Genomic DNA, 25,696 nt, shown 5'->3' with positions numbered 1-25,696 from the left:
GAACCTAACCTCGCCTAAGTTCAAGGTATTATTGTGTACAAATGTGTCTAACTTCAAAACTTTCATATTTGCAAAGGTGAAATTGTATTTTTTTCTTTACACATAAGCCAAACAGATAACATCAAAATTTTTCAATTTATTTCCACAAGTATATAATGAAGAGAGATGCAGGATGTGTGTATTGTACAAACATTTTGGTGTACGTCATAATGCATAATTGTTAGTTGCTGTATACATAGTACTGGACTGAAATGTTCATGCAAGTTCACGCCCTTGCTTTCTCTCTCTCACATACTGGAGGAATCTTGGTGAATGGGACTCAGGAAAAACAGTGGGCCAGGGAGAATTCTCTCTCTGTGCCTTGACCAAGAGTCAGCAGACTGGGGTACAGAACAGTTTGGGGCAAATGGGGAGTAACAAGGGTCATCCTACCGCCTTGGAAAACACTTTAGATCTTTCTGTGAATTTGGGTCAATGATGGAGGGTATAGATGTCCAGGTGGTCTCAGGATTTGGAAAATGTCCTCGAATACCCACAGTTCTAGCACTGGCAAGCTGGTGAGCCAAACACTGGGAGCTTCCTGCTGTGCCAGGTGATGAACAGTCAATCACTTGGTTTCCAGAGCTTGAAAAATCTTCTCTCCATACAAATATGTATGGAAAACTGTCCCTTAACTTTCCACTGCAACTAAGCTGATCCACCAATATATTCACTCTGCCTAAAAAGGTACCTAGCCAACAGCTCTAGGGATTGCAAGTCCACATATTCATGCATCTGCTATGCCAACTACTTGCAGGAGGGAAGGGACAGTTCCCACTGCTTAACAGCCACCACTACCATAATGAGTGATGTTACTCATCAACGATGTCTGTATCAATACTACAAGAACTGAGGTTACCCATCAAGGATGTCTGTATCAATACCAAAAGAACTGAGGTTACCCAGGACTCCACCTCCTGTTCTTTGCCATATTGTAATGGCATGACAGACATCCCAAACTGTAGCAGCAGGAGGGGGAGGGGGCTGTCTACATCAACATCACCCTCTCATTTCTTACATTTACTTCTCGGAATGGCACCCAACAGGCATTTGGAAAAGGCTAGGAAAGCTTTTTACACTACATACTTAGAAAGAATACAGAAGAATTGGAATTGCAGACTGTTGTTCGGAAGAGATCAGGCCTCTTCCCAACCCCAACACTGATGTCTTAGCCACACTGAAGGCCAGGCTAGGAGCCTTCAAAGATGTAACTATCTTGAAAATCATCATGCAGTTGATCAAGAGTCAGTATCAATATGCCTTTTATGCTCTGCTGACCTGACCTTGGTATGTGAAAAGAACAAGGAGTTGAACTCCGATCCATTCTGCAGATGGAGACTGCTTCCAAGCACAATAAGGTACAAAAAGTCAGCAAATGGAGTCAAGAATTCTCAGCACCACTCTAACCCTAGTTTACTAGACTAGCACATGTAAAAATGAAGAAGTGGACTACCCATGTGGTGAAATTCTCTCAATTTTCTAGAGTGTAATACTTCCTATGTCCTGGAAGTACAGGTGGGAGGAGCCCCATGGACTTCCTAGAGGTAAATGAATTCCCTGGTCCAGACATCACAGATTCCGCCTCCTTCAACACACCACAGGCTAGCTGGGACTAGGGCAGATAATGTAACAGCATAGTCCCAAACGTGAAACAGAGAGTTTGCACCGTTGAGAAAAAAAGACTGCCTAGAGGTTGCCACTGAAAACATTTATGATACCAACGCCTCAAGGTTAAGCCCAATATCATCTTGAAACTGCCTCTCCAACTCAAGAAGATAAGGTTCTCAAGGCATAATACCCTCAAGTGCCACATGATCCACATCAGTGAGAGTCATACAGATTCCCCATCTGACTGAGAATAGCAGAATGACTGGGGAAAACTTACCTGACCAATGATGCACATGCTGAGTGCACAAGTAGTGATCCCACTGCGAAGACATGGAGGATGGCTGGGCACAATCAACCACCATCCACAAGAGATACCTCAACAGGCCTGGATGGTAGTAAGCCTGGCAGACAGTTGCCCTGGACATACCAATACCAGGTGTTCAGTCACAGGCAGCATCATGGACATTGGTCATTCCAAAGGGAGACCAATAACATATGTAGATTCACCAGAGAGATGGGTACCATGTGGAAGGGTAGAGGTCCACGCAAATTATGAGTGGTTCCAAAAACAGGAGAGCAGTCAGAAGGCATGTCCAACCAATTCTCTTGTGAAGCCTGAACAGGAGAACTGCCAAAAGCAAACTTGTGAACTGTTATAATCCATCCTCCTCCTATAAGATAGTCTGACAATAAGATGGATTTCTGTTACTCCTCTTCAAAGAAAAGTGACACCAATGTGATGTATTAATACCAAACACTATAAAAACTCTGACAATATTAGATATAACATTAGAAGAACTCCAGCTGGTGAATAAGCATAGCATACAGAGATAAAGTACTAGAAAACAATAAAAAAAAATATATATGAAACAGACACAAACAGCAAAAATCTCAAGGCCCAATAAGACTTACGAAATAACACATGTGCCCATACACTAGTTAATATAAATAAGTTTTGACACCTTGTCTGGCAGGACCTCCCTCATAAGGAAAAGACTTATGAACTGCCCCTTCACCATTCTGGCAGGACAAGTAAAGATAAAGTCAGGAGATGGAAGAGGAGACATGACACCCCCTGCCTTGCTCTTCTCTTCTTGCTTGGTCTCTCCTATGCAATCAAAGTTGTCACTGAGGCATGTAAGTGGGATGAGCTATGAGCAGATGCACATGATGTAGCAGAACCCCTGACTTAGGCATTAACACTTGCACCAGGGACAACAGTGGCAGCAGCAAAGGTGTTCACTTTGGTCAAGGCTAGATATGAAACAAAAACAGAATTGAAGAGTCTCCTGTCAGTTTAATGGCTGGCCAAAGAGCCTTCAGCAGCTCATAGGCTACACAGAAGGCTTTAGAGACAGTTCTGGTGTGGTGACACCAATAGGTGGATCAAAGATATACCATCATCACCTGGCCAATTAAACAAGGAGTGCAAGAAGAATGGCCAGACGTCCTCAACTCTTTCCCAGACCATACAACAGGGGGAAATCAAAGGGGTATGGTCTAAACAGGTTTCCAAGGTGGTGGGAAGTCCATTCCCTTCTGATTACAGTGAAGAGATCTTCTTGCTCCTCTTCCTCTTGAAACCAAATTTCTGCCACTGAGAAGGTGATCAACCTTCACACTCCTTAGTTTGGTACCTTTTGGTATACTGTAATCAAGGCCCCTGAATATACAGTAGAACAAAACTGATGAGGACTGATATTACAAGGGGACACAAATCTGTCACACAAACACCCCCCTCCCTGCCCCCCCACCCCAACCAAGGCATCTTTGCATCAAGTCTGGTCTCTCACTCAAGGTGGACTAAAGCACAGACATATAAATGATCAGAAATGATACACACACCAAAAGGAGGAAATCAAAGATAATAAAAGAATAAAGCCTCTAAAAACCATGCTAAGATCCAGTACACCACAGCAGCGACACCTTCCCTTGATGATGACCATAAAAATAAGTGTTCAGACAGGTGAGTGGTAGGACTCAATTCCTAACCCTCCATACACACCTTAACTACTTTACCACCATGCTTAAGCAATCAAACCAACTTTTGATCAAAGATACTCCTTCACGAAGATGATGGTTTGTATATTTCGTAAGAACAAGATAACATAAGCCATAACACAAATATGTACAGTACTTTAGGAAAATGATTTGGGGCTTACCTTAGCTTTATTAGTGGAGGTACGAACAAACTTAGTTACAACAGCATTTATTGGATTAACCGGATATGCAGGGGGAGGAAGCATCTCAGAGGCATAGCAAACATCAGCCTGCAACTGGCCACGATCACGCTCATCACGTTGCCACACACGACTTTCTAACATGTTTACGACAGAGGAATTATAATCAACAGTCTTTCGCATAACACTTTTTCTGAGTCTCTTTCCATCAAATTCTCCATCTGGAGCTTTAAAGGGCTTGAACGATAATGCTTGGAATGGCTGAGGTCCACCCTGCATGGGAGGAGGAGGCTTTCCCTGTGGGATTGGGGGTGGGGGCGTGTTAAACATGTCCACTTGAATCATAGTGGACTCTGGACTTAAACCTGCAAAAAAAATGGAAAACCAATCAGTTTCACAGTAACAACCAGAAATGTTACTAAAGGGACATCAAACTGGTAAAAAAAAGATGATAATCACCTTCCCTACGCCATACTTGAAAGTGCATTAGGATTACTGAATCAGTGCAATATTATAAACCTCAAAATTTAATTTAACACTTTAATCTTATATTTGCATAGCTCTGACAATAATCAATATATATATATATATATATATATATATATATATATATATATATATATATATATATATATATATATATATATATATATATATATATATATATATAGAGAGAGAGAGAGAGATAGATAGATAGATAGATAGATATAGATAGACAGATAGATAGATAGACAGATAGATAGACAGATAGATAGATAGATAGATAGATAGATAGATAGATAGATATATATATATATATATATATATATATATATATATATATATATATATATATATATATATATATATATATATATATATATATATAGAGAGAGAGAGAGAGAGAGAGAGAGAGAGAGAGAGAGAGAGAGAGAGAGAATTTTTGTCATGCTAACTCATAGAATTTATTAAACAAAGCTCTACTTAACAATTTATGCCCTTAAGTGTAAATATTTCTTCTCTACCATACACTAAGTTTAATTTCTAGGAGCAGTGGATTCTGGAGCAATTAGGAATTCTCTTCTTGAGCTTGAAATATATTTGATTTAAATAAACATTCTGAGGGTAAGGCAAAATCATGTCCCCTGCTGGCAACCAACCAAATCCTAAGAACACTTCATCTAATGAAATGCTCCAAGACAACACCATTATAGTTCTTGTAAAAGAAACAGGGTAAGTTTTATAGATACATTGACAAACACACATAAGGAGTCAAATGATGGTACACCTTGTATTAAGTTTGACAGATAGGTATCCCTCCAACTCCCCATCAAGTGAGACAGATGCACTGAGAAACAGACATGCAAGCAACTGGACAGAGCATCTTGAAAGAGAATGTACATATCTTTTTACATACATCCTTACTTGATGGCCTACCCTTGTAATACATTTAATGAAATCTCTTCAAAGGAATTGGAGGACCAGATATCAAGCACCAAGCCTAGTAAGACTATATGGTGCTTTGTACTTTGAGTTTATGTTAAATGTCTGATTTCTCTAACAACTTTTCAATGTTGTTGAAGATGTATCAGTTGTCTAAACCAAGAATTACACTACTGTGTACAAAATGGACATAATGAAAAAATGATTTACAGGAACTTGTTGCAATTGAGCAAGGCAGTACCAGATTACCCTACAACAGATAATCTGCTGTCTACTTTTTACTGGTTTAATTTGACAAAAGTTTATTCCCAGCCTTATTTCTAAATATAGATTGCCAATTCATCTATAACATTTTAGTGCGTGACCATGGGGTATGATATGTATGTAATGTCTTCTGTAAAAATCCTCTCCCATACACGTGATCTGGCTTTTCATCAGCTACCTTGTTTCCTGACAGGCTCATAAGACTGGGTATCCAGCAGAACTGTACCTCTTTTTGTGCTACTACTGAGATATGCCATTCCAAGACTATTTTCTGTTAAAGGCAATTATAGTAATATGGCATACAGTTCATAAGTTCAGTAAAAACAAAAACTGCTTCATTTGGAAGTTGCTGGCATATATATAAGTTATGCTGGCTGAATGACAGCTGGTTCAACAACATCCTCACTTCCTTAGACATCAATATACTGTATACAGGCACACATTTGTCCTGGTCACTGAAATGCTCCTGAAACAGGCTGAAGGAGAATAGTTTGCTTATTACACCATTCTTCTTCAAAATTATTAAATCTTTATATTAATAATTATTCACTATTTGCCATGGGGACTTCTTTTTATTAACTGGTGTTACAATAAAGGTTAAATTGTATTTCCTAAGAAAAAATGTAAAGCCTCATATGAAACGGCTTAGGAAGAGAGGTCAATAGTAGCTATATATTTTCAGGAAGTACTGCAATAGACCTCTTTCTCACACATTCAGTGAATAACATCCAGTTTCCACATACATACTTTCTCATACTGGATTAAGCTTTTGCAAACAAGGGGGCAATGCCAAGCCCTACACTTGGCTGCCATAATCCAGTTTGGATAGGATGAAATCTGTGCTTCTTATAGTCTTTAAAGAAATTGAAAATCTGCACTCAAGATATTTGTGCAAGTAATTAAAATATTTAGTGCTTTTAAAGATTTTATGTGAGAAATCTATGCTAGTCAGAAATTTTACCTAGAAAGCTGGCCTCTGGTGAACAAGGGATCCACTGGGTCCAGATGTGATACACAAACAGAGCAAAAGTGTACAATCAATGTCTTACTGGAATGGTATTTAAATCTATTAATATCTGCCCATCGAATAATTTCATTAAATTTTAGCTGAATTTTTTTTTCAACCACAGCCATTTAGTTCATGTGCATGACTGTGAAAGGTCATCTAAAGATTGTGTAGCTAATATAAGGCATAACTGCTGATAAGGCATTTACTGCAGGGACAAACAGGTCACACTCAGTACAACCTTAGGGACTCCTTCCTCTGCATTTCCCTTCACAAAAGAGTATAAACTACTTTCCCTGAAAAAATGACGAGCTAAAATAACTGGAAGAATGATGTACAGGTAACTCCTTAAACTCAAATCAAGTATTTGCTTGAGAATCCCAGGCCTATAAACAGTCACATGCCTTTCTAAGTCACATGACGTTGCTTGATATGAACACTTTGCAGGAGGAAGATTCAAGGTGAACTGAAACATCAGTGGTTGAATGCATTCAGCAAAAACTGCACTACTTACATAGGTTACAAGAGCCTTCCTTCTTTAAAGAACCACACAAGTCGTGTATTGACCACTTTCTCTTATTTTTGCACAGACAAGATGTCTGCGCTACCGGACACTAACCTTGCCTAGTTTGTAAAATGCTAAAATAATGGATGGTTCCCAAACCACTGGGTAGCTGTGGCCAGCACAGTATTTCTGAGAATCTGCTCAACCACAGCATGCGGAATGTTTCTGGGATCAGAGCTGTTTCACTGCAGGAACAAACAAATTTTTGGTAAAAGGGAGGTTGTAGGATTCTTCATCCTTTTGAAAAATCAAGAGGCTTCTGTTGTTTTCTAAGATAGTACAGTACTGACATTTTTGAAACGTACTATACAAGCAGTCCCGTTATCAGTGGGGAATCTGTTCCAATGGTGTGACGAAAAGCAAATATCGGCGATAATCGAAAATTGGGCGATTTTCAGAGCTTATTGGTGCCTCTATTAGGTATGTATTGGCGCCCAAAGCGGATCCTCGGCGCCAATAAGCAGAAATCAGCAATTTTCAGTGTGATTCTTGCTAGACAAGTGCTGTAAAGCCGGATCGCTGATAACCGGGGACTGCCTGTGCTTACAAAATTTTCAGCTAATGCATTACTTTTCTATGCAACATTGGTGATGACTTGGTTGTTTAATATTAAGACTGGAGAGGGGCATGGTGTGAATTTTCCAGCCATTATTTCAATTTCCTTCATACTGCAGACAATGGGGTTCTACAGTTTATGAAGGAAGCAAAGGATGACTGTGACTGATGAATTTCATTCATGTCATGGCAAAGTTGGGAGTTCTATACTTAAATATTTCCTTCTGTCCTTCTCATTTTAATTGTATATTAAAACTTGAACTAACAATATGTATTTATGTACAATACTTTATACCTCAAACATTAGCGAGGTTAGGTTCCAGAACCCATCATGGATCAGGAGGAATTGCGAATGTTTGGTAGGAGTCATTAAAAAACCTAATAAATGTTTATTTCTGGAGTTTAGACCCCCAACTATGACCCAAATCTGCTCCCAAAGCACTTTAATTTAATTTAAATGTTAGCTTAACACATTACCCTTAAAAAAAGAACTAAGTGACTGATGTAAAAACAGAGTACAGTATCCTTAATGGGTATTTGCCACACTAGCACATTTACAGTACGGTATAATGTTACCTCTATGCTAATTCCTTGGCTGCCGTTTCCTTTTGAACTCACAGTAAGGTAAAAACAAGTAACGAATGGGATTGTAAACTTAATGACTGATGCTTTCTTTGTCACTGTCAGGAAGGTAAACTAGGTCAACTTCATGTCACAAAAGTCATATAACAAAGGCACAATTCAATAAAATATAGAAAGCATGTACAAAATGTAAGTAGAGGGTACAGGTATTCAATCAATTTTAAATTGAGAGAGAGAGAGAGAGAGAGAGAGAGAGAGAGAGAGAGAGAGAGAGAGAGAGAGATACATATGCACATTAAAAATATTTAATACACTCATACACTAGTGACAGTACATACACAAAGCATCCAAGCTACAGGATTTAGAATGAGGGAAGCTAGTACCCTGCTGTGTGGTTGGCTACATCCAACTCTTCCAGCCAATAGCGTATCGTCATGGAGCCTACCCTGCTGTGTGAGAGGCTACTTCCAACCCCGACAGCCAATAGCTTGTCATCATGGAGTTTTCTTATATCATGAGGCATTATCGCCAGTCCCCGGTTATCGGCGGGCTCGATTATCAGCGATTAGGTTTTTTGGCGCTTGTCTAGCGACGAAAATCATCAATTTTCACCGCCGATAGTCGCGTACCGGTGCTGACACATACCTAAGAAGCGCCGATAACCAAAAAGGCCGATTTTCGGCGCTTATCAGAGCTGATAAGCGGCAAAAAACAGCAATTTTTGGTTGTTGGCGATTTTCGCTTATCATCACACCGTCAGAATGGAACCCCTGCCGATAACTGGGGACTGCCTGTATAGCAATATTGCAGTAAAATATCTTTAATATCACTAAATTTATTGTACTGATAACATAGAGAGATAGAGAGAGAGAGAGAGAGAGAGAGAGAGAGAGAGAGAATGTAGGGGGAACTGAGGTATGTTTACATTGGTAAATAAACAAGCTGTTTTGTGATTTTGAGGGACTTTACTTAAACACAAAATATGCTAGTTTACCTTTGTATCACATTCATGTATAAAAATTTTTAAAAATGCACATTTTTCTTACTGATTTTAACTTAAAAGCATGAAAATTTATAAATTACTTCAAAAGTTAAACTTCTGCAGCTTTTTGAGGATTTCCCAAATTTTGCAAATCTGTGAAAAATTTTTAAATGCAAATTAGTTAGGTTCCAATGAAAATTTTGCGAAACCTGAAACGCATATGAACAAGGTACAGTCTTATTGTATTTTACCTCTTAATCATAATTCTTTAGTGCTGTGTCTTTTCATCTTGTCTGTGCCTTATTTGTGGCTCAAGAGCTCGACACAAGATCTGGAGTTGCAGAGACCACCAAGGAAATTTTTTGTCAAAATAAACTGGTGGATCTCAGAACTGAGTGAATTCTTAGCTAAATTCCATTAAAGGGTGTGCACGAATTTCAAGGTACGATCAAACAAACATTTTTGGACTGTTCTACAGCCAAATAAACACCTCCTGAGATGTTATTGCTCACAAAAATTTTTAGATGGGTTTACTGACAATTTTCTTCATCAGTTTTATAGCCACGTGAGTGACATATTATTGCAAAACTTGTAAATCATTTTCCAATCCTGTTTACCTTAAAATAGTTGATAATCTGTAGATTACCTGTTTTATCCACTAAATATCTGTTCTCTCTAGTGACAGCATGGAGGAAAACATAAGACCTGAGGAACCCACTTAAAAATTCCATTCCTATCGGCACTCATCAAAGTGGCACCACAAACGCACTGCACCATATAATTTACATATAATGTTTTGTATTTCTTGACTTATTTTTATAGTTTTGTATTTCTTCACTTATTTTTAGTTTTGTATTTCTTATTTTTACAGTAAAATAACCACAATATGTAAATCAACATCTTATAAACGTATATACACACACACGCAAGTGAATGGCAATCTTCCTCATTGCCATTCACGTATACAAAATTTATCATAAGTGAAATCATTTACAAGTCAATTTATTTTTTTGACAATTGGTAAAAATAAATCGAATATTATGTTCTACTTCCTCAAAATATCTTTACAAGGTGTCTATGCACAAATAAAAAGATGAGAGTGAGTCTTTGTTCACCATGGTATGTGCTTCGGAAATCAGATTCCTCAAAAAAATGCCAGGGCATTCTTAGACAGGGGTCTAGAGAGATATTCCACAGACCACCAAAGGTTTCTTAAGGGCCCTTACTGGACAGAGAGTTCTTCGTCTTCAGATGGACCCACTATCTCGGACAAGTTCTCGATCATAAAAGAACGAGGCCATAGATTTGATGGGGATTCGTTCTTAGCCAGAAAGTCTAGGGAAAAGGAGCAAACTGCCCTCCCCTGAGAAAATCCTACGTTTCTGTCTAAAGCATGGATTTCACTGGACCTCTTAGCGGTGGCCAAGGCGACCAGAAAGTGTCTTCCTGGTTATATCCCTTAATTAAAGAGATAAATTGCATGGGCTCAAAACGTGACTGGAAAGCCACTTAAGGACCACGTCTAAGTTCCAGGACAGCAAAGGTTTTTTTTTTTTCTTTAGGCTTTGCGGTGTAAAAGGACTTAATCAGGTTGGACAAATTTAATCCTAGTTCAACGATAAGTCCGCTCCTTTATGGCAGAAAACTGAGCTAAGCATAGCTATGTATCCTTTAAAGTTAGAGGTAGAAAGTCCTTTAGCTGAGCGTAGGAACATGAGAAAGTCCGTTATTTCTGCTACAGAGGTCTTAGAAGAGGACACATTATTTTGTCTGCACCAGGACCTGACGATGGACCATTTTGCCTGGTAGACATTATCTGAAGACTGTCTTCTACACTTCTCAATTGTGTCTGCAGCTACTCTTAAAAAGTCCTTTCAGAGCAGTCGCCTAACAGTTTGAACCCTGTTAAGGCCAGAGAAGACAGGTTTTTGGTGGAACTGACATAAGTGTGGTTGCCTGAGAAGTTTTTGCTTCTGTGGCAACATTCTCAGGAAGTCCGCAAGAAGTTCTAGTAGGTCTGGGAACCACTCTCTTGTTGGCTAGAAGGGGGCTATCAAGATCATGGATGGGCTTTGATGAGACCGGAATTTGTTGATGACTTGCCTCACTAAACCAAATGGGGGAAAGGTATACAGGTCTTTGTTGGACCAATCCTGCAACATTGCATTGGTCGCCCATGCCAAGGGATCTGGAACTGGTGAGCAGAAGAGAGGAAGTCGGTGATTTCTGGAGGACACGAACAAATCTATCATTGGTTTCCCCAGAGGATCTGTCTTTGACGACTCAATTCGTCCGCGAGAGCGTTGAGTCTTCCCAGAATAAAACGCGTTGTCACTTGAGTTTCATTCTGGTGCAACCGAAGAACAATGTCCCTTGCCACTTCGTAGGCTACAGGGAGAAAGATTGGGTACCTCCTTGTTTCTTGATGTACATCAGTGCTGTCATGTTGTCTGAATGCACTGCTACTGTCCTCCCCTGTATTTCTGAAGCAAAGCACCGTAGGCCCAGAAATATCAGCCTGTAATTCCTTTATGCTGATGTGCCAGTTTTGCTGTTCCTGGGACCAGGTTCCTGACACTTCTTTTAATCCCAAAAGAGCTCCCGAACCTAGCTTTGCTGCATCTAAAAAGAACTCTAAGCTGGGGATCAGATGATAAAGAGATTTCCTTTCTGATAGTCTCTTTCTGGAATTCCACCAACGAAAATCCTCCTTGATTTCTGTTGTTATCGGGAACACGAACGAGTCCGGAGACTTTTTCCCTGTTCCAGCTGGCTCTGAGGAAGAACTGGAGAGGTCTCAGGTGAAGTCTTTCCAGAGTAACGGATTGTTCCATGGATGAGAGGTTACCTAGAAGACTCATCCACTGATCGGCTGAGCAACAGTTTAGATTTGGAAACTCTTTCACTGTCTGGAGACACCTTTCTATTCTCTTCGGGACTGGAAAAACCCGGACAACCTAAGAATTGATCGTCATCCCTAAATAAGGAATCTCGTGAGAAGGCGTCAGGGAGGACTTGTTCTGACTGATGAGAAGGCCCAATTCCTGAGTCAAGAGAAGAGTCGTGCGAATGTCCTCCGTACATTGCGCTTTTGAGCGGGAACGCAGTAACCGGTCGTCTAGATACAGAGAGATCTTTATCCTTTTCAAATGAAGCCATTTTGCTAGAAGAGCCAATACTCTAATGAACACTTGCGGAGTTGTTGAGAGGTCTGGTTGCAGAATCTCGGAGAATGAATGTCCTCTACTAGCTCTATAGCCTCTTTCTGAGCAAGGGACTTCACCTCTAGCAAGAGAGCATCAAATCTCTCTGAGCCTGGAGAGTAGCCTGTCAATTCGACAGGCTTGCAGATTAGGGGAGGAATGTTCAAAGAGGAGATAGTGTAGCCCTCCTTCAGGACAGACACTATCCAAGATTCTGCTCCCTTTTGTTCCCACCGTTCCCAAAATTGAAGGAGCCGCTCTCCTATCTGAATACGGAGGACTATGTTTTCATTTCTTGGAGTAAGACTTTGAAGAGGACTTCTTGATGGAACACTGTGGGAAACAGATATAAGTTCTTTTCCTAATCTAGGATCTAGAACGGGAGCTCCAACAGGGAGTACGTTGCAGCGGAGACGAAGATCTGGGAGGAAGAGCCAATGAATCCTTTAGGTGTCTCGTAGATTGGAGTGAGCAGGTCCTGAGTGTTCTTTTTCTGCAGGTCAGAGGCAATGTTCAGTACTGTAGCCTGTGGAAAAAATATGTCTTGTCAAGGGGAGAATAGGAGGCGATCTCTGAGACAGAGTGATGCCTTTTTGAAGTAAAAAGAGCACCAAAGCTCCTCTTCTTAAGAATACCCATGGCGTACAGACTGGCTAAGTCCTGCATACTATCGCAAATGCCTCTGTCAATAAAGGAAAGTACTCCCAAGAGATTCGACAAGATCTCTTGAGGTAACAAAGAGCACTCTCTAAGTTTGCGCACCAGAGCGCCCAGCCAAGGAAGCTCATCACTTCGAACACCTTAAAAATATTTTTAAGAAGGTGCGCAAGTTCTGAGGCAGAGGACATAATTTTCTACTTCCTCCAGTGCCTTCTTAGCTGAAGAGGGAATAGCTGGCAAGAAGCAGCTTGGATAAGTTGCTAGCAGGAACCTCAACAGCGCCAAGTGTGCCGATGAAGGTGCATCTTGATTGGGAACAACCTCTTCCTCAGAAGAAACAGGAGAAAGAGATAAGTTCGCTGTCATCTGAGCTGTAGGAGAAGCCTTCTGAAGCAAACTGAGAATATGTTTGAGCCAGTTTGCTCTGAATGGGTCAACTGGAGGACCAATGCCGAGATGGCACTACTAAGAATGGTGGAGGATCATATAGCCAATAGTATGCAAATTTCTCACCTAGCTGTGGAGATGGGAGCCAGTATGCAAACATCTGATTATTAATTTTTTCTCATCAGATATGTCGCCAATGGGAGCTCGGGGCGCTGTGGAGGTTCGGGAGCCATAATGGGAATTGTTGAAAGAATAGCGCCAATGGGTGCTCGGGGCGCTAATATATGGGAGCCAGTAGCGAAACCTGTCGAAGAACAGGCGCCAATGGGCGCTCAATCGCAAACGGGAGTTTGGGTGCTTCGACACTAGTTGCTGGTGTAGCTGATTATAGAGATGGAGGTGCTGGGTAAGCATTTCCTGATGCATTTTCTCCTTTATATCGGCACGAACGTCTAAAATCACAAAGGCACTTAGGCGCCAATTTATTGACCATCGTCAGAAGAAGCAGAAGATGAATCGTTCTGGGGTATCCCAGTGACTATATGATGGGCGCACTGAATCCTTGCCCTTCTTACAAGGAACGGGAAGAAATCTCAAACTCCACTGCACCCGATTTTAGGCGTGACTTGTCCGCATTAATACTGAATCGCCTGGGACTAAAATCTTTCGGAGCTGGAGGACAACAGTGAGCAATCACTTGAAGGCCTTTAAACAATGGCCTTTGGTTGCAGTCTGGGATTCATTAACAGACTGAACCGAGAGCGACTGCTCGGGGGCAGACTCCACTGACCTCCCTTACCAGCCAATCAGAGCTGCCAGTATGACTCCTCCTAGGTGCTTGGGAGTATGACAGGGACCTTGGCCTAGGAGACATCCTAGAAAGGCCAAACAGCCACCTCCTCCACTATCACTGCAAAGAGTGGGCGCCATGAAATTCGCTCTGGCTCACTTTCAGATTGAACTGAGGCGACTGCTCGGGGGCAGACCCAAATACTTTAGGCTGCCAGTTTGCCTCCTCCCAGGTGCTGGGGAGTATGACAGGGACCTTTGGCCTAGGAGAATGGTGGCCCAAACAGCCACCCTCCTCCACTGCATTTGCCAACCACGACGCTCTGACTACGCTTTTATCCATTAAGTGCTTTCACTGATGGCCTAAAAGAAACTTAGCGATCGATTGCACAATCAATTCAAAATTAAGATGTGTGGATTTTTGACTCCAGACTGGCGATGGTGTTGGGAGTCGGAAACGTGAGATCAGGTAAACTGATGGTTGCACAAATGGAGGAGATGGAATGGGATTGGAAGAAATTATAGGTGCAATTGCATCCGACTTAGTGGATGAATCCTGACTACATAAAGCTTTACTAGATTCCTTAGCAATAGCTTTCATCTTCCTATCTCTAGCTGGTTTCTGAGATGTGCATCTAAAGTGTTCCACTTCTTAATATCCCAGTCATTACACTCCTCACAACGTAAATCTACTGAACATGTTTGTCCCCTACATGGAACACAAACAGTGTGCGATCATAAGATTCTCAGTTAGTCTAGTATTGCAACTTTGCTGCAATACCTAATGTTAGCACTACTAGGGTCAGACATCCTAGAAAGTCTAATACAAGTCCAAAAAATGGGCAAAGAGTCGTCAATCATTCATCAAAATTCGCCTGACACAAACAAATTGAAGCTCTCTGCTATGTTGTATCTTCTCTTACACCCGAAAGTGGGCGGAGCATGTTGCCAAAACCATAACAAACTAGCGGACCCACAATTTCAAAATTTTGAGCTGCCGGTTAAGAGAAACTAATAGCTATCTAATTACTGGGTAAGTTACTTATATAAAATAGTTTTATATATACTTACCAATTACAGTAATTACATAGCTATTAGTTTCTTACAACAGCAGCTAAATTTTGAAATTAAAAGTGCTACTTTGTTTTGAACTGTAACAGGAACCCCGCCCACTTTTATAAGAGAGAACCAGCCTTCAGCCACTGCTCAATATATTTATGCCTTCCAACCATGCAAGGGGATGAGGAAGGGCTCTGATCACGTAATTGCTTGCAAACCATATAAACTGCTTTATTTTATTATAAAAACATAATTTTTATATAAGCTACTTACCAAGTAATTACATAGCTGAATCCCACATTGTAGGAGGTGGGACGCATGGGTTATCTGTCTTAATACATTAAAATTAGTAATGTAAAGAAATAGAATGTGCTAGCATTAGTAAAAATGGTTGCTGGTCCCTTACCTGTTGAGAGAGCTGCTACAGGAAAATACTGCCTCTGGATGGCACTCTTCTCAATGCATAGCGGCATGGCGGTATAGCCAGGAGTCGCCTGCTACATAGCAGGATTCCTTTGTTGCAAAGGAGTGTCCGACTGCATACAAAGATTAAACAGTTCACCCCTGCCCTGGGCACAGTACCAGAAAAACACAACCAGAGAATAAATACAACAAAGCACAATCGCCTATAGCCAAACATTACAGTATACGATTACCCAACCATGTGGCTAAAACTGGTGAGCACTCCAAATACCAAGTACCCCCAGGCTCCCCTACGACTCGATACCATGACTCAAGGCGAAAATAAAAAAATAGGAAGGATGAAGGAAGCTTCCTACACTCCTCCTAACACCATACCAGCAATTGAAATAGGTCCCAAGGTACTGCAGTCTTCACAGACAGTTTCAATGTCACGCAAATAATAAGTTGCAAAAACCGAATTACATTTCCAAAATGTTGTTTGAATGACAGAGGCAACAGACAAATTATGCCTAAAAGCCAGGGACGTGGCAACTGCTCTTATTTCATGCGCTTTGACTTTCACTATGGGCAACGTATCTTCGTCAATTTGTGAATGTGCTGGGGGAAAAGCAGGAGACTCTCTAGGCCGTCTCGTTGATTGAGTGAGGAGATCCTGCGTAGATTTCTGTTGAAGATCAGTTACAATTTGTTGCACAGTCGACTGAGGGAAAAGGTGCTTCTTGTCCAGACGCAGGAAAAGGAGTGTGGACTTCTGGGAGGGAGAAACTCCCTTCGTGGTGTATGAACACCAAAGCTTCCTTTTCTTGAGGATACCCATTACAAAAAGGGAGGATAACTCAAAAGAGCTTCTTCTAACCCTTATCCAGGCAAGAGATGACTCCAAAAACTCCAAGAAGTCTTCAGGGATAAACATTACTGAGAGTTGGAGAACTTTATGAGCAAGAGCTCCAATGCCCAGTCAAGAAAGCTGAGCACTTTCCAGACTTTGAACAAATGTTTGGTCAGATGGTTCATTTCCGAGGACAAGAACAAAATCTTGGCTGCATTGAGTTATTTCGAGATTAAGGAGGAACAAAACAAACTGGAGAAGTCCCTGGGAGGAACCTAGGAGCTCCCATGGAAGGAGCCTCTCAGCAATGAAAGATATCTTCTCAACTGGGGTGGCAGCCTGACAGCCTAGAAGGAATGGCAAGAAAGGAAGAATTTCCACTGCTCCCTTTCTGAACCCAGATGAGTTCTCCAACAAAGAACAGCCTTCTTAGCTGAAGTAGACAGAACCATTTTAGGCAGTCTTGAACACATCGTCCGGATATCCATAATGTAAGTTGAAGCAGGAGATGCCACAGCTGCAGGAGAGAAGTGATCAGGAAAGGTCACCAGCAGAAAATTGAGTAAAGTGATGGAACAAGGAGAAACAGGGTCCGCTACTTCCTCTTCCTCTGAAGAGATTGGTGACAGATCCACAACAGGCTGGGGAACTGAAGGGGCTTTCTGAATTAAAACAGGATATTGTCCAATTTGTTGGATCGACTGAACAGAAGGATCCAATACAGAAGGTGCAACTGTCGCCCAAAGCAGGTAGAACCAAAGGAAGACACAGGCTCTGCCAAAGAAAAATATGAAAATTTGAATGGAAGCAGCATTAGCTTTGGGTGCCAAAGGAGTATCTTGCTGCAAGAGGGGAACGGGCGCCAATGGGCACTTGGAAGTCGGTGAGCGCTCGGGAGCAGATGGGCTCTCGGAAGCCAATGGGCGCTCGGGAGCCAAAGAGAGCTCAGCAAAGAAGCGCTCAGGAGATGATGGGCGTACAACAGATGAATGGAGCTCAGAGGGAGCCGCAACAGAAGAAGTAACATGAACCACTGGAGAAGGAAGATCTGGCACAACTGGGCTTTGTTCCCAAAACCGATAACGACTTCTCCGCCAACGGTCTGATCAGGAACAGCAGACTGTACAGCCGCTACAAGCACAGGAGTTGGGCGCAACCATCCAATCAGAGCTTCCTTGCCACATCACAAGAAAAGGGCATCCTGCCTCAAGTCCTCCGGAGCCAAAGATGCGCACTAGAAGATGGTTCGATGCAAAGCGCACCGAGAAGTAGCATGCTTAGAAGGTAGAACTTGTCCCGTAAACGCTGGTTGATCCTGGGAGAAACGTTCTGGACTGTCCCACAAGCTACAGGAAGGAAGACGTTCTGGAGAAGCCTCTTTAGCCTTCTTAATCGGTACAGCAGAAGGTTGAGAAGCGCCCACAGCGCATCTTTTCAAAGGACGAGATTCGCCTAGCCACTGGCGCCTAGGGACTGGAGTCACTGCTGGAAATACTAGAGGACAGGCTGATCCACTTCCACAGAGACACCTTTTCAGCAGCGCTCTGTTGTAACCTGAGAATCAGCAACAGGTACGACTGAGGGGGCGATGTGCCTGTGGGCAGAAAAACCGTGCCCCTTTGGGCTGCCAGTTTGGCTCCTCCCAGGTTTAGGGAGTTTGCCAGGGACCTTGGTCTCAGAGAATCGGCATGGACAGACAACCACCTCCTCCACTAACAACACCTTTCACATTCACTTTGTCCATCAGGACTTTAACAGAAGCACCAATTTTTTCCATTGTGTCAACGAGCAATCCAAACTTAAGATTAATTCTCGATTCAAGGCTGGTAATGAGGTCAGGACTGGGAGTAAGGGAGCCAGGGTGCGGAGTAATGGGATCAGGTGGAACAAAGGATACAGAATCAGAAATATCAGACAAAAGATTTTGCCGACACCTGACTAGCTAAAGTCTTCTTACCACTAGCCCTAGCCACTGTTTTTCTCTTTTTATCCCAGTCTAATTTCATCAAATGACTATTTAAGGTCTTCCTCATTTTCCGATCCCATGAGACACACTCATTACAGGTCAATTCAGGGGAACAAATCTGACCCCTGCAAGAAGAACAGAGAGTATGAGGGTCATAACATGCTTTAATCAGTCTCGTATTGCAGCCTTTACTGCAATACCTAACACTTTGGGAGCATGAGTCAGACATGCTAGCAAGTCAAGTCAAAGAAAGTCCAAAAAATTGTCAAATTCAGTTATACAAGTCTTCAGAGAAAACCTGACACTAACTAACTGTGCCGAAAAGGCTACCATAAAGCGAATACTTCACCAATGATCCAAGATCAACAGAGAAGAGAAATTTAAAAACACCGCTCCTGCCAATCACTGTAACCACAGCCATCAGCCGCCAGAAAAATACTGAGCTCATTTGCTAAGCTGGTTCTTCTCTTACCCCAAAAGTGGGCTGGGTCACGTGCCTAGCCAAAACAAAGTAGCACTACCGCGAATTTCAAAATTCTAGCTGCCGGTAAATAGAAACTAATAGCAATGTAATTACTTGGTAAGTAGCTTATACAAAACATTTTGATCTTTAAATTCTTGTCTTGTCAAAGTTTTCCTTCTGAGAATTTCAGCTCATTGAAAAGAATAACTCTTCTACTGTGATTAAAAGTTTTGTGAAGTGTACATATTGCTGTGTCCATTTATTGTTATATTTTTTTTTTCTTTCCACTGATGACTGTGCTCCTATCAATAAATTTATCAGATCTAGAAGGTGGCTGGAGGATATCCCTTGGTCAAGCACAAGCTTGCAACCCATTTCATTCATTCCACTCACAGTCATCTACCTCTGCAGTTGATGTGTGGGTCAACCAATATCCCTCAAAAGAATAAGCACGTGACTGACCCAACTGTTTGCCAATGGACAGCTGCCTTTGCAATATATGTCCAGCTCAGCCATCATTCCCCAAGAAGACTACAGCAACAAGGGGCAAGTGGACCCATGCCCAGGGAACTCATCATGAGCAAACTAGCAAACTGATCCGCCTAATCTGAGGACAGTTCTTTCAGTGAAGAGTTGCAGTGATTATTGTCTACTCTTACTTGGGAAGCAATGCCCACATGGACACATGAAATCTTCCTACAGAGGGTTGAGTTCTATGACTTCCTCCTGCACATATGTTTGTCTGGAGATAGGGAAGGCAAAGAGGAAAAGAAGGAATAGGAGGTAGAGGTGATAGAAGAAAAAGCGAAGAACATAGGCTTCTCTGACCCCTCGTAACCACAGGTCCTACCAAACTTTCTCCAGTACACCAAATATTGAGTCAAACCATACATTCCACAGGAGTTGAGAAGAAAGTTCCAAAACAGCAGAAAATAAAGGATGGACAGAGACACCAACTAAGGTGGTCTAAGATAGATGATTCCTGCTGAAGCAGAAGCTTTTGTAGATATCCAAGGTGCCAAGAAGTGTCCAGCTGTGGCCAGGTCCTCAAGAAGGTTATGGGGCAAAGATCCATTAACTTCAGACTATAGCGAATGCAGAAACTTGTCCCAATGGAATGAGCAGTGTTCTTGAATCACTGGCTTAGACATCCACTATCCAACTCTTCCTAAAGAATTAAAAGGCATTCCTATGCAGTCCAAGTCAGTGGCCTAATTGCACTGTGACAGTATTATTTTACTTTAGTGCCAGTCCTCGAAACCATACCAAATCTATAAAAATTTTACTGTTACCAAGATATTTACCAATGAATGTTGTTACCCATCTTGACTTTTTCTGAGTTTCTAAAGTCACGTGAGTGAGGCTCCCGATAAAATTTTTTCGGGTAAGGATGGCTTGCGAATTTGGGAAGTCTTTTGTTATTTTACTCTGCAAATGTGGATGTGGAAAATGCCGAAACCTCACTGGTTCTTCTCTTTTAAGTTCTCATAATTAAAGGGTTGTGGAATTCGGTTAGATACAGTTCATGGTCACAGTCCCTTTGGTGCAGACTTATGCTTTGAACATTTCTGACATTCGTTTCGGTAACAAATTTGTTGCCAAGTTTAACGATGTTGGAACACCTTATATCCTAATTACTGGTGACCATAGTGGGAGAGAGGGGTTTTTAGGTAGAGGGAAATACAAAAGTGAATGGCAAGAATGTACTCTAATATCCCTATGGTAGCCTACTTTCTCGAGTTCTGATTCTTATAAGGGTAAGATGTATTGAATGTTTGGTAAATTCTTACTTGAAACCATATTCGTATTCTGGAGCTAAACATATTTTCCTTTTAGTGTTATCTGAACAATTACACTATTACATTCATTCTGTTAGCAAATTAGACTTGTAGGATAGGCATGGTTTTGGAGACAATGAACCCCTCATATCCTACAATTATGGGGGAACACCACAGAAAATAAGGACCTGGTAACCTGTTAGGTCAGTACGGGGGGAAGGGGGTCCAAAGGGATGAAGCCCCCAGCCAGGTAAGGACCCAGTGTCCTAGGTTACATTGAGACCCCTCACAATTTAAATGGCAAATTTTCACTTTGATACCAGGCACAATCACATAACCGCCATGTTTCGCACCAGCCAAATGGGATGAATGCTGAAACATAAAACAGCAGAGTAGGAAGACAGGGTAGGAGTGAGAAACCCGACCATGAAAATGGGCAAAACCTAACCTTTCCTTTAATGCCTTGTCCTTACCTTCCTAACCTGACTTTGGGCGCCGTGCCCTGGCTTGGCCTGGGGGCTTCACCCCCTCCCTGGACTCCCCTAGCACTGAATCCTGAAACCAGATCGTCGGGACTAAATTTCCGTTCGGACACGTGGTTTGGCACCAGACAACCAAACTAAAAGAACCTTAAGCTAACCTTTCCGGAATTTACCTTTTTAACCCTACTTAGGGCGCCAAGCACTGACCTGGGCAAGGGGGCTTTGCTCCTCTGGACACCCCCAGCCACAGTGGGTAACTTTCTTAGTAGAACCATAGAATAACTCCACATGAGGTATTATCTTGGAAATTGACTTTTTCTATAGTATTTTGGTTACTTATCAAGAATTTATCATTACTTTTTGGCGGTCAACTGTAATTAACCTGTAAATAACCTCAGAACTGATATGTTATTGTATGCTGGCCATCCTGGAATGCTACAGCACAGTACAGTGTTATAAGGGAACTTTTGGTAAAAAGTAGTTTCCTTCATTGGGGGGTTCAGGGGGCTCTGCCTCCTGGCTAAGTAACACAGCCTACTAGGTTAGGTTAGGCTAGGGGACATTAGATTAGTACAGTTCCCTTTATAATAGGTTTCCTTAGTCAATCCCTCCTTAAATATATGGCTCCCTGATGACTTGCGCATGCATGGAACCATTCCATAAAAATATGTCAGTCCTGTCTTTCTCCCAATGATTTCCCCCACCCAAAACGACGCATTCCCAAAGGGTCCCCAGCCATGATAGGAGGTTAATAATAATTGACCGACAATAAACAATGGATAATGTTCATTTCCAGTCAGAACATCCCATCAAGTACTCTGTACTATCAAGTACTCTGGTCCTGGTCGTTTCAGCTGTAAGTCAAGTAGGCCGTAACATCCAAAACAATGTAAGAACATTATTTTTACGGTATTTACCATCATTATTTTATGTTTTACGTGCATCCCAAGGGGATGGTACCAAACATGGCACCCATTTTGCATGTAAACGTGCTTACGGCCTGAGGTTTGGAAACTACAACGAATTATTTCCGGTTGAAATCTTGAATGGGACAATTGAAAATAGCAAGAAAACTGTTGAAAATATATGTTTGTCATATGGAATTGGAGTTCAGACCAGAAACGAACTTTTACCTCAACAACACCACCTCCTCCATCAGCAACACTAAAAGTATAGGAAAAATCAACTTCCAAGGCAATAGTCTGTGTGGAGCTGTTTTACAGCTTTACCACTTTCTTCTATATAATTTTCACTACTAGATGAATTTACCAATGTCTACCCCTACTTCCCTACTCTGCATACTACCCAAGATGGTAAACAGGCACATCACTATAACAGTAAATTTGTAGGACACAGGCTATAAATTCCCTAAGTAGCCTCAGGCTATCTACGTAGGCTAACTTCTGGGATAATTTACTACTGAAATAACCAAGACTTTAAAACATAAGAAAATCATAATCTCGACTCCTGAATGCAATTCTTATTTCTAAGCAAGAGCTCTGCACAGGCTACAGGCAGTCCCCGGTTAATGCCGGGCTCGGTTAACAGCGATCCGGTTTTATGGGGCTTGTCTAGCAACAAAAATTGGCAATTTTCAGCGCTGAAAATCGCCGATTTCCACTTATCGGCGCTGATACCTACCTAACAGAGGCGCCGATAACTGAAAATTGGTGTTTTTCGGCGCCGATAATCCCCGAAAATCGGCAAAACTGCCGATTTTCAGTTATCATCACACCCTCGGAAACGGAACCCCGCCGATAACCGGGGACTGCCTGTATTACCTTACAAATTGATTTTTCCTTTATATACATTTAGTGCTGCTGATGAAGGAGGTAGTGTTGTTTATTGTCGGTCACTTATTATTAACCTTAGCCCATATCCACCTAACATGGTTGGGGACCCTTTGGGAATGCAGGGTTGTGGCTGGGGGGAAACCATTGGGAGAAAAACCAGACTGCTATGGTATTGTGGAATGGTTCCAAGCATGCGCGTCATCAGAGAGCCATGTTTTAGAAGGGACTGGCTAAGGAAACCTATTTTAAAGGAACTATACTAACCTCATGTAACCTAACCTAACTTAGCAGGTTGTGTTACTTAGTTGGGGGGCTCTGCCCCCTTACCTGCTGGTGATGGAAACTCCACTTTTTACTAAAAGCTCCCCTGTTACACTGCACATGCGTGATAGCATTCCAGGATGGCCAGCATAGCCTATAGGCCTAACTTCTGTGGTTAATTACAGGTTAATTACGGTCAAACAACAAAAAATAATGGTAAACTCTTACTAGGCCTATGCAACCAAAATACTATGAGAAATATTAATTTCGGTAATTCTAAGTATTAGCTCCGTGCTTGCTGTTACCTTGGAAACTGGTTTTCTCTACACTTTTAGGGCTTCTGATACTGGCAGTGCATTTGTTTGTTGTCGGCCAAATGTAATGTCCCTTCGCCATGTTTAGTACTGGCCCGGGAGTACTCATACATTAATATTGATTGCACTTGCTGGACGGGATATGAACCGTTCCAAACAAATGTACCCATGCTGTCTTGTGAAGATCGCTTATGGAAACCCCTTGGGTAGAACTATATAGTAGCACCGCGGCGGCGACTGCCTTCTAACTTAACTTTTTCTACTGTTTTTTGGATGCTAATTATGAATTTACCTTTAATTTTTGGCGCTCGAGTGTTATTAACCTGTAATTAACCCTTGAAGTCCATCCAACAAGGGGTTTCCCTACGCGATCTTCACAAGACAGAGCACGGCTACGTCTGTTTCGAACGGTTCATATCCCGTCCAGCAAGTGCAATCACTTGTTAACGTATGGGTACCCAACCCCCCCGGGGCTAGTACTAAACACGGCGAAGGGACATTCCATTTGGCCGACAACAAACAGGTGCACCGCCATTATCAGGACCCCTAAAAGAGTAGAAAAAACCAGTTTCCAAGGTAAAAACAGGCGCAGAGCTAATATATAGAATAACCACCCATTGTTGGATGGACTTCAGGGGTTAATTACAGGTTAATTACATTCGTGCGACAAAAATTGAAGGTAAATCCATAATTAGCAACCAAATAACTGTAGACAAAGTAAAAGTAAGAGGGAAATCGTGCCGGGAAGCTACTACTTAGAGCTACCTTAATTTCCAAAGTAAAACTCGATGCGGAGCTATTTCTTAGTTCTACCTCAAAATTTGACACTGGCCACTTAGGCCTACCGTAGGCTAAGATAAAGGCTAAGCCTAGGCTACACTTTAAGTTAAGGGCTCCTAGATAGAAAATGCGATTGTCTCCGTTGGGCTGCGGTAGTCCTAATGTGCATAGGCTACTGAAGGCTTCTGATACAGTATGACTAAAGCGTAAAGTTATGGGAGGAAAAAATGATACTTCAGGGACCCGAGCCTAGTGACGAAGTTAGACTAGGCCTACAAGCTTGGAACAATACTGGTTCAATTCCAACCTGAGCAGCATAAATAATCTGCCATGAATCCAACAATTCTATCTACATGAATAACTCAAATCACTAGTAGCCTCACCTCCACGATAAACTTGATTTATATGGCAAACGGTGCACGCGAAAATTCACAAACACTAATCACAAATACACTGCCGCCATTACTGACGATCCAAGACAACACTGGCAAAGATTCTCACATTGAGGTCGATTTACAAGTTTCATTGAATTTATAAAAAAAATTAATTTAGATTCAAAAGTATGAAACGGATCTCATTAGACATTTTTGTAGCTTTAAAAAAATTTCATTTGATGAAACTACAGATAGTGGCCAAAAAGGAGAATTGTGTAGCTATTACATCTCTTTTTTAGTTGTGAATCCCATAGCATTAAATTCTACATGCGCTTCATGACCCCCTAACGAGGGGTAATGCCAAACCTTACAGATTTCTTGTGGACCATAAACAAATTTTCTATTTCTAAATACGCCCTAATGTCATAAACCTCCCGCACTTTCGACCTCAATTCTGAAGGTTTGAGAATGACGTCATAACAATGTGTAAAGGTATAGCAGTCTCACAGTTTACAAAGATGAAAATTACGGCATCGGTTTTCATTATCTTCAAACTTCCCGAGGGAAATGTTATCATTTAATAGCTTCCTAAACGCTTAATAACAGATTGACGTTAGCGCAAACGTCGAAATTGTAATTCTCGATTTTGGAGATGTAACGTACCATCTAGACCACTTGGCCATCCAAAGGAGATAGTTCCTATCACACAAATTTATGCCTAGATGAAATAAGCATCTTACATTAATCTGTTATCTACTTTTAATATGACAAATCTTACATAATGGCGTGAAAGACCAAGCCAACCAATCCCTCAGCAGATGAACCCAGTGCTTGAACAAAACTTTATCGAATTGAATGTTCTGATAGGCCATTTTTTATATCCCCACCAGGTGACGTTAGATTTTAAGGTTTAAAGACTAATGAACGTCCGT

At 41.6% G+C, this 25,696-nt stretch overlaps 1 protein-coding gene across 5 annotated transcripts in view; it reads right to left on the bottom strand.

The window, feature by feature from the left end:
- Wdr33 (WD repeat domain 33) overlaps positions 1-24,895 on the bottom strand; it is a 147,201-nt gene extending 122,306 nt beyond the window's left edge. For 4 of the 5 annotated variants that reach the window (XM_067092526.1, XM_067092512.1, XM_067092534.1 and 1 more), the window contains exons 1-2: positions 24,774-24,895; positions 3,810-4,192 (exon numbers count right to left, since the gene is read on the bottom strand). In XM_067092526.1, the coding sequence (XP_066948627.1) occupies positions 3,810-4,172 (363 nt within the window). In that variant the 5' untranslated portion in view covers positions 4,173-4,192; positions 24,774-24,895. The remainder of the gene's footprint in view (positions 1-3,809; positions 4,193-24,773) is intronic. The other variant, XM_067092542.1, reaches the window with a different exon arrangement.
- Positions 24,896-25,696: the final 801 nt, after the last annotated feature.

Source organism: Macrobrachium rosenbergii, chromosome 4, assembly GCF_040412425.1.
Source record: "Macrobrachium rosenbergii isolate ZJJX-2024 chromosome 4, ASM4041242v1, whole genome shotgun sequence".
NCBI classification, from domain to species: Eukaryota; Metazoa; Arthropoda; class Malacostraca; order Decapoda; family Palaemonidae; genus Macrobrachium; species Macrobrachium rosenbergii.
Note: the sequence above shows the minus strand (reverse complement) of the source record. Positions and strands in the feature narration are given on the sequence as shown.